Raw genomic sequence first — 16,752 nt, 5'->3', positions numbered from 1 at the left:
AATAATAAGGAAGATAAACATGTGGCGGTGCATTCAGTCGTGAATAATGAACACTGACAGGACGCAACCTTATGGATCACTGAACACTAAAACTGAATCACAATGTTAAAATGGTAAATAATGAAAGCTAATTATCCAGGTTTAATATGATATTTGTTACAAAGTAAAAGAAAACTTTGGGTTTTAAACACTCTGAATTGGCATGTGGGAGTGTGACAAGTTCCAGATTATGGCACAGTTGTTAGTGTTGTTGGGCTGCAGCTAGAAGGTCCTGGGTTTAAATCGCAACCCAAACTCTTTAAGGAGTTTGCATGTTCTCCCAGTGCATGAGAAGGTTTTTGTCAGGTACGCCGGCTTCCTCTCAAAGTCCCAAAACGTAACTGTTAGGTTAGTTTGTGAATGGTGACTGTGTTTGTCCTCTGCATCTCTTTGATGGACTGGGGATCTGTCCATGTTGGATGTGTATTTGAATTCACTTCCCTTAACTTTAAATTCACTGCAGTAGTCAATCACTCTCAGAAGTCACCTGGTTAGGAAACAGAGTCCAGCTGTGTGCCACGTAATCTTGTCATAAGACAGAAAACCTAATCCTAGCAAGGTTTTTGGGCATCTTACAACTATATTTACTATATTTATTTTATTTTCTCTTCTTTTATCCATCACACAATTTATATAGAGCTTTGCACTCCCCTTAACTCTATGTAAGTACTCTACTCACATTTATAAAATTTAATTTAAAAAGTCCAAACTTGTTCACATCTCATCTTCTATGAAAATATTCATCACATTTTTTAAATACTATTTTTTCTGTTGAGAAAAGTGAGATGACTGCAATAATTTGAGAAACACCGAGAGAACCACAATGTGTCACAAAAGTACTTATGCCCCATAACATTTTTCATAATTTGTCAACAACCAAAAAGGAAAGGACACATGGTGTGCAAAGGTTTTTACAACTAAAATCTGAAGAATATGGTGCTCATGAATATTCATACCCTATGTCAATAGTTTGTAGAACCACACTTCGAAGCAATAACAACTGAAACTCAGTCAGATTTTATTTAGAGTTTGTGAGCATCAGTTTTCAAGTCCTCCCAGTTTTCAAGTCTTAACTTTGACTAGACCATTTTAAACACATAAATGAGCTTAATCTATAACCTTTGTAAGACCTGGAGTATGATTATGGCCATTGGAAAATTCAGCCAAAAGCGGAAAGTGAACGTGTCGGTGTGTAATTTAAATTTCTACATTGATTCATTAATGTAGCACAGGGGTGCCCAAAGTCGGTCCTCGAGGGCCGGCATCCTGCATCTTTTAGTTCTTTCCCTGGTGGTAGTAACAACCTTTTCAGTATATCAGTGTTCTTCTTAGGCCTCTAACAAGCCATCATTTGATCCAGGTGCATTAAACCAGGGAGAGAACTAAAACATGCAGAATGCCGGCCGTGGAGGACCAACTTTGGGTACCCCTGAATTGTAGAGAGTCCAAAAACCATCCAAAAACATGTCAACACTGGCCTCTAGTGGCGAATGTTATTTCCCTCTTGTGTTTGTCATGCTGATAAATCACTGCAACGAACAAAACAACTGAATTAAGCAGAATATCACCAACATATGGTAAACATTGTAAATGGTCTGTACTTTATCTACTCCCGAGGACTCCAAAATGCTTCACACTACATTCAGTGTACTGTATAGTTTGGGGGCAGTCTGACTGAAGCAAGAGCGCCATGCACCGGCGCCACTGACCCTCTAGTCAACATCCGCAAGTTAGGCAGGCGAAGTGTTTTGCCTAAGGACACAACGACTAAGACAGATGGAGCGGGGGTTCAAACCAGCAACCCACTGGTTACAGGACAAACTCCTACCATCGTCACTCTCACACAGAAGTGTAATACTTCTAATATAATTAGGGTTAGAGCAGTGATTTCGACAAGTTTGATCTTGCCACTTTTAAATAACTAGATCAGACAATAAATATAAAAACAGACAAATTTAATTCAGCGTCAAAGTTATTAAATTGATCTGTAGGAATTATAATTTAACAGAAATAAGAGCAGGATGCTTTTAGCAGCATCGCTTTGTCAAAACTGTACATGTCAACATAGTTTATTTAAATCCTAATTGTGGACTGATGTAGAGCCTATTTGACTTTAAAAAAATTAGCCCTTTTTGTGTATAACAACTTTAAGGATGGAAATAACATATCAGCTTATATAAAACCGTGAAACCAAATCTGCATGATATGGAGGATAGAAAAGCAGCAGGTGTTAAATTAAAGGCTGGAGATCTTGGCTCCTTCAGTTCATTCGAAGATGAGAGTGGATTTCCTGCAAGTGTTTAGCTGTTAAAAACACAGACACATAAGTAAAAAGCACCAGATTTGGTTAAAGTATTTATAGTATGTGTATCTGACAACAATTATTCTGTCTGTTGAGTCAATAAAGTTACACTGGTCAACCTTATCTCATGTTAATTTCATTTCGATACTTAAGGACAGTTATTACCTTCTGATTATGGGAGGTTTCTAAACACTTCTTCACATCTGGATCTTACAAATCCCAGTAAGACAGAAAAAGTTATTGCAAAGCCATTTGTTTTGAAAGCAAGTTCTTAAGAAGCATGCTGGATTTCTGAGGAAACAAAGAAACTAGTTTGAAGCTTTCTGTCTGTTATCATTATCACACATTTACAGATATGTCACTGCAAGACTCAGACATGTCCTGACTTGATTGCATGTTGTGTTGTTTTCTGCTGCGCCTACAACCAGAAGAAGCTCAGCTTGCAGCCTCAGCATGTGTAGACCATGCACACAAAGTGAAACAGGACTATTCATGTGATTGTGGTTCAGTTTCCATTGGTTACCTTCAGATGAGGAACAAAGACCAAAGTGTATGCAAAATCTAAATTATTATTATTATTAATGTATTTTTTATGCACCATATGTGTCATATATGATACATAAGTTTCTGTGGTCTCCTCTTTTTTTTACACCATGACCAATACTTACCATAACAACCTATTGTACATAATTTGAGACTTGTATTTTGCCATCTACTGGATTATCATTGCACTGCAGGCAGAGAAACCTCTTTTTTTTCTCTTTTCAAAATGTCTTCTTGCATGAGATTGGTCATACGCATTTTCCAAGAAAGCCTTTGACAATTTTAGACAACTTACAGTAAAAATAATATATAAATTGTTATTCACTTTTTTAAATTAATGTTTTATGTTTGGAAATAATACACAATTAATTAGAAGTGTTTTTGTTATATTACATTTAAATTGTGTTGAAATGTGTGTATCATATTTGGTACTGCAGGTATTTAAGGGGCTTTGTCACTGAACAGTATTGTAATATTTTTTATAAAGTAATCAATTACTCAATAATTATCATTGAATGCCATTTCAATATATATATATTTTTTTCACAATAGTAGTTATTCTAAAACCATAATCCTTATGGTGTATCGACTAGTTATGTATATTTTAGATATAAAAAAAGTGTAGTGGAAGAAGAGAGAGAAAGAAAATACTTTGAATAGTCATCAACATGATCATGTACGACAATTCAAGCTACATAGAGAAGATGATGAGGATTATGATGAGGACTGGACTGTAAAATTTGTTGGTGGAAAAAAAAACTAAGAGAAAAACTTCCTAAAGTGTTCCATATTTTCTAAATATTATAGGCAACATTTGGTTTTTCATCTTAAACTCACATTGTTGTGAGAAAAAAGTTCTAAGAAAAGCCTGCCGTATCAAATGTGATACAAAAAGGCTTTATGAAGATCCTAGTTCTAAAAAAAAATATTTTCTGACTATTTTTTGATGGGTCAGGCTTTCAAGGGTCGAGAGTAACTTTGTTTTATCACTTTCTTATTCTTAGTTCATCAGTGTATGGCATCGTGAATCTCCATTCCCACAACTACATATTCTATTTTTCTTGTGACAGTGACACTAGAACCAAAGGTGTATCCACATTGGTTTGATTCTCCCATTTCTGACTTTGCTTTCATGGTATTGTACAATGGAAAACATTTGTGTTTGCATTCACTTTTAAGGTCAGTGTGTTATTTAAAAAAAAATAAAATCTTGATTCTTTCGTCATGGAAATGCTGTTTTTTTGTTACCTGTACAATGGCCTGAAAGAAATTGTTGAAGTGACAGTCTGTGTTGAGCCATATGTTGACTGTCTATATATGCCTAACACCTCTTTTCTGCATTAAAACCCCAATGTTTTTTCAATAAAAATACAAGGTATGCAAATTTGTGATTGCTCACTTGAAATAAATTGAACAATCAACACCGTGTAGTAGAAGATGTCAAAAAAGCGACCTCCTCCATGCGTAAAGGTGTTAATTTGAGTGCATCCTGTGTTATAGGAATAAGTTAGAAAGCTAAAAGATGCACTGTTCATGGATGCTTGGATTAACAGAACGAGCTTTACTTTGTAAAATTATTTCTGCATCCGCCGGACTCTACATATTTTGTAGTTTTTAACACAAATTTCTACTCTATTGTATTAAATAAATGTTCTTTCATAGCAATACGTTTTACCTCAAGCTGTGAAAGACCAACAATTTATATACTGGTCAAATGTATATTTTTAAGTTTCATATGATCGTTTCCTGTGACATGATTGTCTGCGTCTGACGTCACACGAGACGTGGTTGTGGAGAAGGAAGTGAAAGGAGAAGCCAGATCATAGGCTGGGGTCCTGGGTAGTTAGCTGATTGGGAGACAAGAAAGCTAGCTCTCTGGCGAAGTGCTAAATTTAAAACTATTTATTTCTGTATTTCTTTCCTCAATTTACGATCGGTTTTAGTTTTTTGGTGTTTACGCCAAGGAAAGCACATTTTTTGGGGGCAGTTTGAGCCGAGTCGTTCCCTAATTATCGCTGGTCGACCAGTCGAGCTCCGGAAAGCTAGCTGGCTAACGCAACGCCTAATTCGGTTAGCTGTCTTGAACAATAACAGCTAGTTAGCTCGCTGCCCGGCTCCGAAACGGTCCAGAAGTTGGCTCTAAGGAGTGTTCGCAACTTTAAGGTGAGTTTCAAACGCCAACAGTTCGTTCATGTTGTTTAAATGTCTGCTTGGTGGCCGGTGTACCCTGATGTTGAAACCATTAATGGTGGTGCAGTGTTTTTTTTTTTTTTTTTTGAGAAGCTGGTTGATGTAGAAAAACAAAAAAACAAGGCCGGCCTTTGGCTCAGTCTGGGTCGATTCCAACGAGGAAGGAGAACCGGTGAGCCGAGCTAAGGGAACATCGTGAAAAGAAGCTTTATCATATGTTCGACGGTTATTTCTTTGCTTACATAACAATATTTAAAATGCCATGTATGTGCCGAGAGATGGAGGGTTGGTCACCACCCCATTTCCAAATGTTGGGCTGGTTTTGGACCTTATGCTACAGTAAACTTTATGCTGACGGGGGTCCAGGTTTGACTCATCACCTGACAGCTGGCTGCGGGAAGCATCTTTTTTATATTTTTGTTTTTGTGTTGCCAGGCAGTGGAAACTTGCCAGTGTTCTGTGACAAGTACTTATTGTTTAGCTTATGAGTCACAGAGTTTGCGGAACAGATCATGTACTTTAATCTTAACTTTAACAGTTTGGTTGGAAAATTTGGGACTTATGAGGAAGTCGGTATTAAATCAGGTGTACTTTTAAACGACATCTTTATTTGTTGATTAGCGATAGCTATGATTGCTTCCTAGTTGGTACAACTGAACAACTCTTCTGCTCTGTACCACTTCCATTTTCCTATGCAAGAATTTAGACATGTTTAAAAATATCTGGTATTTATTTTTGATTTATTAAAACAAAATAGAAGACCTAAGATTTTAGTTCATTTGTGTCCCTCACTTTTACATTGCAGCTTGTTTTAAATAAATTTTTACCCAATATCACAGAATATTATAAAGGTTTAAATAAATATTATTTAGCTATTACCATGAAATATTTAATAATTTTGAGTTTTTGATAAACGTTATGCCTTTTTGATACAAAGAATGTCAGAGACTTTAAAGCTCAAACAACAGTGATATTAACATGCCGACATCAAGTCAGTTGGATTTCCCCATGTTGGCACCTAAATACCTGAATGGTGTTTGAGTTTGTAACTAAAGTTGTTGATGTCACCTTCATCGTCCATTTGCATTTCATTGAATTTCAGCCCTTTAGCGGGTCAGATTAATCAGAGGATAACAGAGAAACACAACATGAATGTTGGAAAAGGATGTGGGCATTTTGATAGATGGATGGTTTGTTAGAACAACTTTTAGGGAGATGAATGAAAGTATTTTATCAATCAGTAACGCAAAGGGGAAAAAAAGCCTTCAGGTGTTTATGAAATAATTGTAAAAGCTTAGTTTTTAAATTTCCAAACCAGTTATCAGACGGTACATTTTTGTTTAGTCTGTTTGATTTTCTAAAAATCTAAATTTAACCTTTACCGGACGGCCCGTCTTCTTGCCTCGTGATGTGTTTTTAATGATTGACTGCTGTCATTGGCAAACATTCCCAGAACGTAATCAACTTCTTAGTTTACTCAATACCAGTGAATGACTCAACATACCAGCCTGTTGTCTTGGAATGGCTTGAATTTTGGTTATCGCTCGGCTTTGTTTATTCAGTCCACAAGTTTAACATTTTAGTGTCTGATGTTGTATATTGTGCCTTAAAAAACAATTCTAAACTACTTTCCTATTTATTCGTTTCTCTGCAAATCTAGAAAATACTGAATTTGTTACAACAGGTTGTTTCTGTTTGGCTCTTGTGCTAAAAAATGATCTCTGTTCTTTATTAGTTTGCTTTTTCCAAGTTATGAAAACTTACCTGAACCCTTAAAAGTGATCAGACTCTGAGACAAACTGAGCAGCGAGAAACATTTTGCCTTCTATGTTTAATCCTGCTTGTGTGCATTCTTAATCCATGTCAGTGAGTAGATTTTAGCTGCTCTCGTCTCAAATATGCAGTCTGAAAGGAATAACTTTGCTTAAGTTCATTGAGTCACATTTTTCAACACATTTCCCAATTTGGATTCAAGAGCAGTTATGTAATATTGTACAGTTTTGGTGCAATGAAACACTTTTTTATTGTTACTTCAACCTACAAAGAAAGGGTTATAATTGACCAGAATAATTAGTTGGGAAATAAAAAAAACTTGTACAGATAAAATGTATTGTGCAAATCTTTTTAAGTAGTGATGGGCAACACAGATGCGTCAAGCCCATAGACAGAACCCCGTGTCGGTGCGCGTATTGCTTTCAGCAAGTCACGTGACCGATACAGGAACTGTTTCCAAATGACGCTGGCGCGGCAAACTGTGTTTATTAGGAGGCAAATCTGTCAACGGGATGCATTTGCCAAAAGAATTCTTCATCTTTTACGCTACAGCGTCAACTATGGAGCAGCCTCAAGGCAAACGAAAGATTTCGTAGTTTGGTACCACTTTGATCTTACTTCAGAAAATAAGGTATTGGTTATCACTTCGTTGTTGTTTCATTCAGTTCTTTTCAGTTTCTACTTGATCTATCTGAATCCAAATTCAGCTGAAATTGACTCTTAGTTTATTTTCATATTATGTTCTGCAGGTTAAGTGTTGCATATGTTTGACAAAACTATTTATTTAAATAAATCCACCTCCTCAATGCTGAGGCATTATAGGGCCAGGCATCAGAATGAAGTCCCAGATACACCTAGAATAAACTCAGGTATACAGCCATTCTACAAATTACTCAGTTGCTTTTTATAAATTATTTTATATAAATGTATTGTTTACTTCCTTTTTTCTACAGCAGGAGAAGTTGTGTCATAAAAGCGTAACAGACTAAATTTCAAAATGTTGGAAAAACGTATTTTTTTTTAATGAAAATTTGTTGAAAAAAAACCCCAGTCCACAAGCATCCTCATTCCAAACACGTTCACTGAAATTTTCACTTTATAGTACATGTTCACATTATTTATTGACTGTATCTAAGAATATCAAATATATTTTGAATTTAACTGAAGATATGACATAATACAATATATAATATACAATAAAATACAATGACTTAAATCTTATTGTATAGACTAAGGTCATCAACTCAGTCTGTCAACTATGTTGCCTGTAGGGATTTTTAATGTCCAGCAGGTGTCAGTATTCAGTGACACAGTATCAATACAGTTTTGCTATGGATCGAAACGCTTCATGACGCCTCATTTACCCATCACTATTTTTAAGCATTAATTCCCACCATAAATAGGAAACCTGTTGTTACAGCTCAGTAAAACATTAAATTATTTGCCACTTCGATTTTTTTCATGTCAGAATGACATGAGCTCTTTGTCCGCTTTGTCAAGCCGACTTTCTTTCGTTTAGAAACACATCTCCTTTCTCTCAGCTGTGCTTCAGTGATACCTGATCTTGCTTTGTTCAGTACTCATGTGACTGTGGTCTGAACACGTATTCACTTCAGGTGCTTGCTGTTGTTCCAGCTCCTGGCGTGCTTCACAGGAATGTTGTCACTGGAGAGCCATCCTTGTTCTCTTCATGTGCAACACAAGTTTACTTTGCTGCTCTTGAGGGCTACAGCTCAAGAGTTCTGTCTTTATTATTATTGTTTTCTTTCAAACAAAACTTCTTGGTCTAGAATTGATTTAAACACAAAATAATAACAGTTGGGACCGTTTTATTGTCCTGCCGTTCATGCCAGGATGTAAGTTGACCCGGAGCTGATGGGAAGTGGTCAACTTTTCTGTGAAATTGTTGTACAGTCCGTTGTTGTGTTTCACTGGCTTGAAAAAAAAGAACAAAGCAGACATGTATTTCCTTTTGTACTAACAACAGAGGTGCTGGATGATGATTATCAAACTGAGAATAATGAGTGTTTAACTATTTAAAACATCTCTGGATAAGATATGAAAAACACTTATGTATCTGGGACATAAATGGCTGGGAAAACACTGCTAGATATTACAAGGTGTGCAGCAGTTGCCAACTTGTTGTTTTTTTTTCTTTACTCAAGGAATGCAGCGATTCCTTGCACCTAAACCAAATTTCACAAACGTCTGAGCAGAGATAGAGCAGACTTTTATTGAACCGTTGCTTCTTTAGTCTCTCTCCTGTTTGTGGAGGGGAATGTTTAAGATAATCCTTGGAGACTAAGTGTATTTCACTGTGCATTGGTGGTAGCTTTGAAGATCCACCATCAAAACACATGTCCCAAGCCTTTATTTGTTGTTTTTATGAAACTTTAAAAAAAAATATACATTAATGTATTTGGAAACTGAAAATAGTATTTTTTCCCTGTTTTTGTATTATTTGTCCTCTTCATACAAGGAACATTCAGAGATTGAGTAGATCTCTAGTTTTAGAGCGTTTGATAAATGCTTTGAGAATATCTATACTTCACTTATTGGTTGTGCAATTCAGGGATTAATTTTATTAGCCTTGATAAAACACCAAAAAATAATAGTGCTGAATTTCCTATTTTTAATTTTTTTAGCTTTAATAATTCATAATATACTTTGTATCGCCTATCTATGTCTTCTATTCTGCAAGGACTACCTATCTAATAAAATTAAATACTAGGATAAAACCACAATTTGATCAACCCATCTTGTCTTGTGCAATTTACTCATTTCTTGCAGTCACTCATGTATTCTCAATGACAGCCCGTTTCTGCTACTTTTAACCCCAAGTTACGTTGATTATGGTTTGTTAGAGTTAAGGTCCAGAACCTGGAAAATATTTGATCCAAAATATTTTACTACAAATCTGTTCTAACATGAAAGACCATTTCTAAATTAGAGTTAAAACATGATGTTTCAAGATGTACCAATCAGTAGAGAGCAGAACCAGCCAGTTTTCCCATGATCACCTCTAATCAACAGTTCACAAGTCAAATAGTGAAAAAAATGATTTCCCCTGTATTTATTAAGTGTGTCAATAGGTAAAACTCTTCCCATTTATAAATGCATGGACTTCCAATCAAACTTTTTCTTTTTAATTCTGAAATCAGATTAAGATTTGAAATGTGCTTGGATAAATAAATAGGTAAAATCACTTTATTGAAAACTCTTGCAGTTTTCTTTCATTTCCTCGTCCATAGACAAAGTCTGAGCTGTCAGGTGAGACCAACCATGTAGTTTGTAGAAGCAGTTCAGATCGTCTTCCTGAGGTATTTCTGATGTTTGCTTGGGTCCTGGAAATATGTTCTCTATCAGGTCATTATCTCTGTGCCGGTAATATCTGCAAGGGTTGACCCTGTTCAACAACTTCCTGCTGTCTGCGTGTGTAAGAAAGAGAGAGAGAGAAATAAAAGGAGAGGGATGTGTGCCTCGTGATTTGCTCGACAGCTTAGGAAGCACATGACTGGAATAAGTCGCATTCAAACTTTACTGCCGCAGGAGCGTAAAAACTGAGCTCAGATTTCTACGCTAATGTTTCTCAATAGGCCAGTGATCGTTTAGTTAACTGTCAATTTTTTTTTTTATCATCATGAAGCTGATTAGTTTTTGATCTAAAATGAATAGGTTAGCGGGGATATAAAGAGTTTCAACAGTTTTATTTTTTTTCTTCCTGCAGCTGAACAATGACGTCTAGGAAGAAAGTGCTCCTTAAAGTCATCATCCTGGGAGATTCTGGGTGAGTCATAAGATGGTCTATTATTTTTCTTCATGCCAAATTCAGCAGGGTGAAGGACCACACAGATCACCACTAAATATAGTTTGGGGAAAAAACTTACTCTTTTTTTTAATTTTCTTTTTCTGGTAGCTTTTCTGGTTGGAGCGAATGCTCAGTGCTACTTCCTCATTGGCGTCAGCAGTGGCCATAAGCTGTATCCAGGCAGATTACCACCTCTGCTTTCTCTAATGATTTTAGGGTTTTACCCGTAACTTAAAAAGCTTGACTTTTAATCTGCGGAACTGTTGGAACATGGCCACTGCTGTCATTTAGAAATTTTCTGCTTGTTGTGACCATGAAGCAACACTTTTGTTTAGTGATTTCAGTTCCATTTTCTACCAGAACTGAAACTATTTTTCAGGATTCATGTTTAGTTATCAGTTTAAAGTAAATGACAAGAGGAAGCAAGTTAACTTAGCTAGAAAATTGCTGCTTTTTGATGTAATGCAGTTCCACCTTTCACTTTAAAAGAGAAAAGTGAACATTTTGAGATCCTAACAAACATGAAAATGAAATTTATTTGCTTTGTTTGCCCCGTTTTAGCAATTACCTAAACGAGTTTATACATTTGGGCAGCTGATTTTGCAATTGTTTTTACAGCAACGTTCAACCTTTTTCACTGAAAATGAACTAGATCTATTCATGCAGCTTACTTTTTATTTCACTTTCAAAATGACTGGCTTTATTTGCTTGTTCAGTTGTTTTTTCTTTCACGCAGCCATTTTGTTACTTTATTACTGTTCTTCTACTGCCACCTGCTGTCTGTATTATTTAGCTTTGTCTATTCAGACATGCAGTTGGTGGAGATGAGCTTAATGTAAATTATTTTACTAAGCTAAATTTTATTAGGCTATTTCATAATTGGAAACACAGTTATATGGAGTTGACTAGAGCTGCTGGTTTTACATAAAACAAGAATAAAATAGTCATGACATGTCATTGCTTTAGATTTAAAAGTGAGTGAATTTTTGTTCACTCACACTTAGTTGCAGTTCGATTGTTTTGCATAAACTTTGCATTATATCTTCCGTTTCCTTCAGCATCAAAGATGTTTTTCATGGTAAAATTAATGTTAATATTTGCTTAATATTACTATCTAAAAAAAATAAAATTACTTGGATATGTGCATCTTTGCTCTGTGGTCGATGCAAACAGCATCTCAGTACACGGATAATATTTCAGTCCCATTTAGGAATCAGTACTCTATCAAATACGCCCTTCTGCTATGCAATAAAATGTCTAATTGTGATGAATTTGCATGAAATAATCAATCATGCAGATTTTTTTTTTATGTGGTGCTGTAATTCATTATTTTTAAATGCTCATAAATGTAATAAAGTCTGTTTTAACATTCTGAGAAAAGCGTACTTCAAGTCTTGATGCTTGACAGAAGTTGCCAGCATTGCACAAACTAAAATCTGTTTAAAATATTGTAGAAGTTGTTTTTCTCATGTTATTTTTTTTTCACTGAGAATCAGATTTTACTGTACAAATATGACAGCATGCTTTTGCCTTATTTAGTGTAACTTAAGGAAATAAATCTTTGTTTTATATTTGTATGCTATATGCTTCAAATTGATTTGTTCCCATGCCTGTTTTAAACAGAGTAGCTCTCATGTTTAGTTTTTTTTTTTTTGCTTTCTCCTCAGAGTTGGAAAGACCTCCCTAATGAACCAGTATGTGAACAAAAAGTTTAGTAACCAGTACAAAGCAACAATAGGAGCAGATTTCCTCACCAAGGAGGTAATGGTGGACGACCGACTTGTTACAATGCAGGTACATTTCCAACTTGATGACTCATTTTGTGACATTAAAGTATTGTTAAAATAATTTATTGTTATTTTAAAGTATTGACATTGTTTGAGTTGATTTATTCTGTTTTTTCCTAAAATTTTTTTGTCAGATCTGGGACACAGCTGGCCAGGAGAGGTTTCAGTCTTTGGGTGTTGCGTTCTACCGCGGGGCAGACTGCTGCGTGCTGGTTTTTGACGTGACTGCACCCAACACCTTCAAGACGCTCGACAGCTGGAGGGATGAGTTTCTAATCCAGGCCAGCCCCCGAGACCCCGAGAACTTCCCTTTCGTGGTGCTAGGCAACAAGATTGACCTGGAGAACAGACAGGTTGTTATCGGTTCCACATTCCTGAAACAGAGACCGTGTCTAATGCCCACTCTGAAGGACTGTGGTGCAGGAAATGGGTTGCAAATCTTCCATCTGCATGTGTGCATTCTTATGTTTATGACTCGCTCTCTACATTCTGTTATAATTCTTCAGAGCGACCATAAAACCCTAATGGTTTTGCTGTGCGTAATTTGACTTATGAAGATATGACTGTAATTCCTCAGTGGAGAAGTGCTGTAAAGGAGCAAGTGGTGACAGCACACAAATAATTAAACCTTTCTGATGGGAAGTAAAGCATTTTGCCCAGACCTGAGGATATTGCATCAATATATGTCTTAAAAGTCTCTTATTGAATTTGTTTAATATGCTCATTAGCAAACAAAATCCAAACTGAAATGAAAAATATTTTAGGAATCTAAAATAAAATGGTTGCAGTTTGCATTTGAACTGGGAACAGGTGAAGGCAGGTGGAGGCATCCGGACACTGAGGCAGGAAGAACTTCCTTTATTTGCTCTCATGTCAGCAGCGCTGCTCTAGTTTTCAGTGTATTTTAGGATTCAAGACTAAATTATTTGCATGTATCCAAAAAGAAGTTGCTAACAAGTAAGATAAAAGTGGGGTATGATGATACATGGTTAGATTGTAGAATGTCCTGTTGTTCTGTTCTCCTCAGCAGAGCCACCAGTTTTATTTCCCTCCTCTTCCTCTTGTGTCGCTGCAGTCCAATTTATCTGAATGTTGTTTTTGACCTTTATGTTACGAAGCAGTTTTTAAGTTTGGCAGAACAGTCTGAGTCTAGTTTTTGTTGGGATTACCTACACATTTGGCCAAAATGCTCCCCATGATAGCTAGCATGAATTTCACATATAGTTTTGGTCAAAATAATCCCAAGTGTGTTTTAAAAATCGTGGGTTTTGCCTTTTGTTTCTGGATGGGGTGCTGAGGCGGTTGGTCATGTGGTTTGGGTTCAGTCATGTGATAGTGATGCAGAACAGGATTGTGGGTAGTTCAGCTGAAGCAGTGGTGAAGTCAGCGGTGTGGTCGATATTTTTCAAAGGTCGAGGGAATACTGAAGTTTCTATGTAACATTGGCCTTAAAAGCAGTATTAATACCGTGTATTGATATCAACCGATTTTTCATAGAAAAAACAAAATGTGCTGTGTTTATATGTTGCGATGTATCCGAAACATTTTATATTTCTCTTTTTTTTAAAAATCTGATTTCCTTTAACCTTTTATTTTTTGATGTTTGCAATCCATCGAAAAATAAAAATTAGAAGAACATTCGTGTTCATGCATCAATGTTAATGTCCCTAATCATTTTGATTTTTGTCTTAACTGCAATATAGTGTGGATCACTGCATACCCTGTTTATTGGTTTACAGACTATTAAAGGTAGTTTTCAGTTAATAACAAAAAAAAAATACATAGCCTCCTGATCACTGAGAACTGGCAGCTTTTAATCACAGTCCGCTACTCGGTACAAACTGGCTGTTTAGTGAATTATATTCTTTAAAATAACAAGTCAGGCAATTCTAGTATTCGAACTTTCCATGTCATCGTTGATGGATGTGTTTTTTTCTTTGTGTTCAGGTGACCACTAAAAGGGCTCAGGCCTGGTGTCAGAGTAAGAACAACATCCCGTACTTTGAGACCAGCGCCAAAGAAGCTATAAACGTAGAACAAGCATTCCAGACTATCGCACGCAACGCTCTCAAACAGGCGAGTTGAACAAGAAAACAGAAATTTTAACATTTCAGTGTATATTTGTACTATTAATTAACAGAGAATAGTTACTAACTTGTGTTTTTTTTTTTCCTGTATGCTTCTCAGGAGACAGAGGTGGAGTTGTATAATGAATTCCCAGAGCCCATAAAGCTGGGTAGGAACGACGGAGCTAAACCTTCTGCAGAGAGCTGCAGCTGCTGAGGGACAAACTGGACCATCTTCTCTCATCTCATCATCACCCTGTTACATGTCATCAACCTCGCTCCCAGGGAAAAAAAAAAAACAGTTTCCTTATCGGTCTTCCTCACACACCGCTCATTCCATCGACACCACCCCTCACATGGATGTACGTCCCCTCTCCCCCAAACCTCTTTCTCGTTCCCCACTTAGTACATAAATTAATACACTAGTTTCCCCCTCACATATAAAACGATGACAAATCCAGCGCAGTAAAATCACGAGAGAAGAAACGCACCCTTCATGACCTCACACCCATGACTCAGTAGTGAGTGAACTCCTGTATTTTGCCATGTTTGTCAGGTTTTGCCCCTGACTCACTCTGAGAGGGCGAGGTCGTGGAGCCATGTTCAGGGTGCAATTAGGAAATCTGGACGGACTCCAGAGCTCTCAAAGCAAGCTCTGTTGTGAGGTGATGTTGGCTTTTCCCCAAGATGCAGCATCCCGAATATCATTCTCTGCTTTCTACTCGTTTTCTTTTGCGCCTTTCTCATGAAATAAACTAGCAGAACTAAATAAATATTTGTTGTAATTGGCGGTTAATTTAAAAGCCGATCTTAAACATTTGTGGTTTTGCACTTTTCTTTTTATGTTTTTTTTTTTTTTTTTGCCTTTAAGTGTTATGGAGGGATGACTGATTTGTTTTTGTTTTTTAGTTTATTTTTTGGGCAACATCTCCTATCACATGCCTTTTGGTAAGCTCTAAATTTATACCTCCTCCCTCCTTCGAATAGCTCCTGAGAATCTTCTGAACAATCTGATGATTGTATTGCCTTTTCACTTCAGGATTAGGGTTTCTAACTGCCTCACACTGCTGAATATATGTTACTGTGTCAAGTAAAAGCTGATTAGGCAGTCACAGTGTAACAAGTTAAAACCTTATGTAAAGTTTGCCTTTTATGTAACATTACTTGTACTGCTACTATTACTGCTGTATGTGTGATGTCCTCCTTATCAGACACCTTTCAATGGTAAAGGGTGACCACATGCATCACCAACACTGCATACACCCGTCTCCTGTCCCGTCTTTCACTATTGCTGTTCTATCTATCTGCTTGTAGCTCAGGTTGGCTAAGTACTTAATATTTTTAACGGATTGTGTATTACGGTGTATAGATGGTATAGAACTGAAATGTTTCTTCTTTCCATTTAAAGAAAATATTCAACAATTTTCCCTGGTATTACTCTTATTATTTTTTTTCCTTACAGAAAACATTACAGCAATGCCAATGATGTTGTAAAAGAAAATTTGAACGTCAAATAATAAAACTCTTGAATATATGAAGAGGTTGGTGTTTCATGTCTTACAGGTGCATCTTATAGTGGATATTAAAACGTTAATTTCAGTAATTGAAAATAGGACTAGACGCTTTAAATAATTAAATTAAAATTAAATACTTATTTCCAGAGAGAAATTCAATGCAGCTCATATTACATAATCTTCAAAGAGCTGATGTAGATGCTGTGAGCAGGAAGAATCTCCTGTAGTGGTCTGTATTACAGCAGTTCAAAAGAAACTTCTGACTGAAGACACATATGTAACAGTCATGAAGAGGACGCTTACGGCTGCTAGTAAACATTTTTATTTTATGTAGAATCCTGTGCACAATAGTCTAAAATTAAATTATCTTTATGCTAACCTGGATGTTTGTACCAATACTTAAAGTTTAATCTTTCTAGATAAAGTAAATACAAAAAGAATGTTGGTAATCAGTGGACAACTTCTTAGTTGCTGTCTGGCAGCAAGAAGCTAAATGCTGTGAAGGTTGTCTGTAATGTCATTGAATGTGACTAATTGCATAGAATGTACACAACAGAATAAAATGGTTTTGGTTTTACTTCCATCATTACGCTGCATTTTGTTCGTTTAACTGAATCCTTAAAATATAAATGAAATAGGTTTTTAGATTTACAATAAATGGGAAAAGAGCATCTAGAATTGATAAATTAGCTCAATACTAAAATGTGTACTGTAAATTAAAGATTTCTTT

At 36.2% G+C, this 16,752-nt stretch overlaps 1 protein-coding gene across 1 annotated transcript; it reads left to right on the top strand.

Annotated features, from left to right (window-relative positions):
- The first annotated feature begins 4,675 nt into the window (after window positions 1-4,675).
- LOC116711143 (ras-related protein rab7-like) lies at window positions 4,676-16,046 on the top strand. The gene is made up of 6 exons (XM_032550532.1): window positions 4,676-5,047; window positions 10,575-10,634; window positions 12,323-12,449; window positions 12,577-12,795; window positions 14,390-14,518; window positions 14,630-16,046. The coding sequence occupies exons 2-6, from the start codon at window positions 10,582-10,584 to the stop codon at window positions 14,723-14,725; spliced, it is 624 nt and encodes a 207-aa protein (XP_032406423.1). The 5' UTR covers window positions 4,676-5,047; window positions 10,575-10,581; the 3' UTR covers window positions 14,726-16,046.
- Window positions 16,047-16,752: the final 706 nt, after the last annotated feature.

This window comes from Xiphophorus hellerii, chromosome 20 (genome assembly GCF_003331165.1).
Source record: "Xiphophorus hellerii strain 12219 chromosome 20, Xiphophorus_hellerii-4.1, whole genome shotgun sequence".
Taxonomy (NCBI): Eukaryota; Metazoa; Chordata; class Actinopteri; order Cyprinodontiformes; family Poeciliidae; genus Xiphophorus; species Xiphophorus hellerii.
The sequence above is the reverse complement of the archived record's forward strand: the minus strand, read 5'-3'. Positions and strand labels throughout refer to the sequence as shown.

Coding starts and splice junctions, on each gene's coding strand:
- LOC116711143 (XM_032550532.1), top strand. CDS start 10,582: ATGACGTCTAGGAAGAAAGTGCTCCTTAAAGTCATCATCCTGGGAGAT. Junction 12,450..12,576: donor ACCGACTTGTTACAATGCAG/GTACATTTCCAA, acceptor TTTTTTTGTCAG/ATCTGGGACACAGCTGGCCA. Junction 12,796..14,389: donor TTGACCTGGAGAACAGACAG/GTTGTTATCGGT, acceptor CTTTGTGTTCAG/GTGACCACTAAAAGGGCTCA.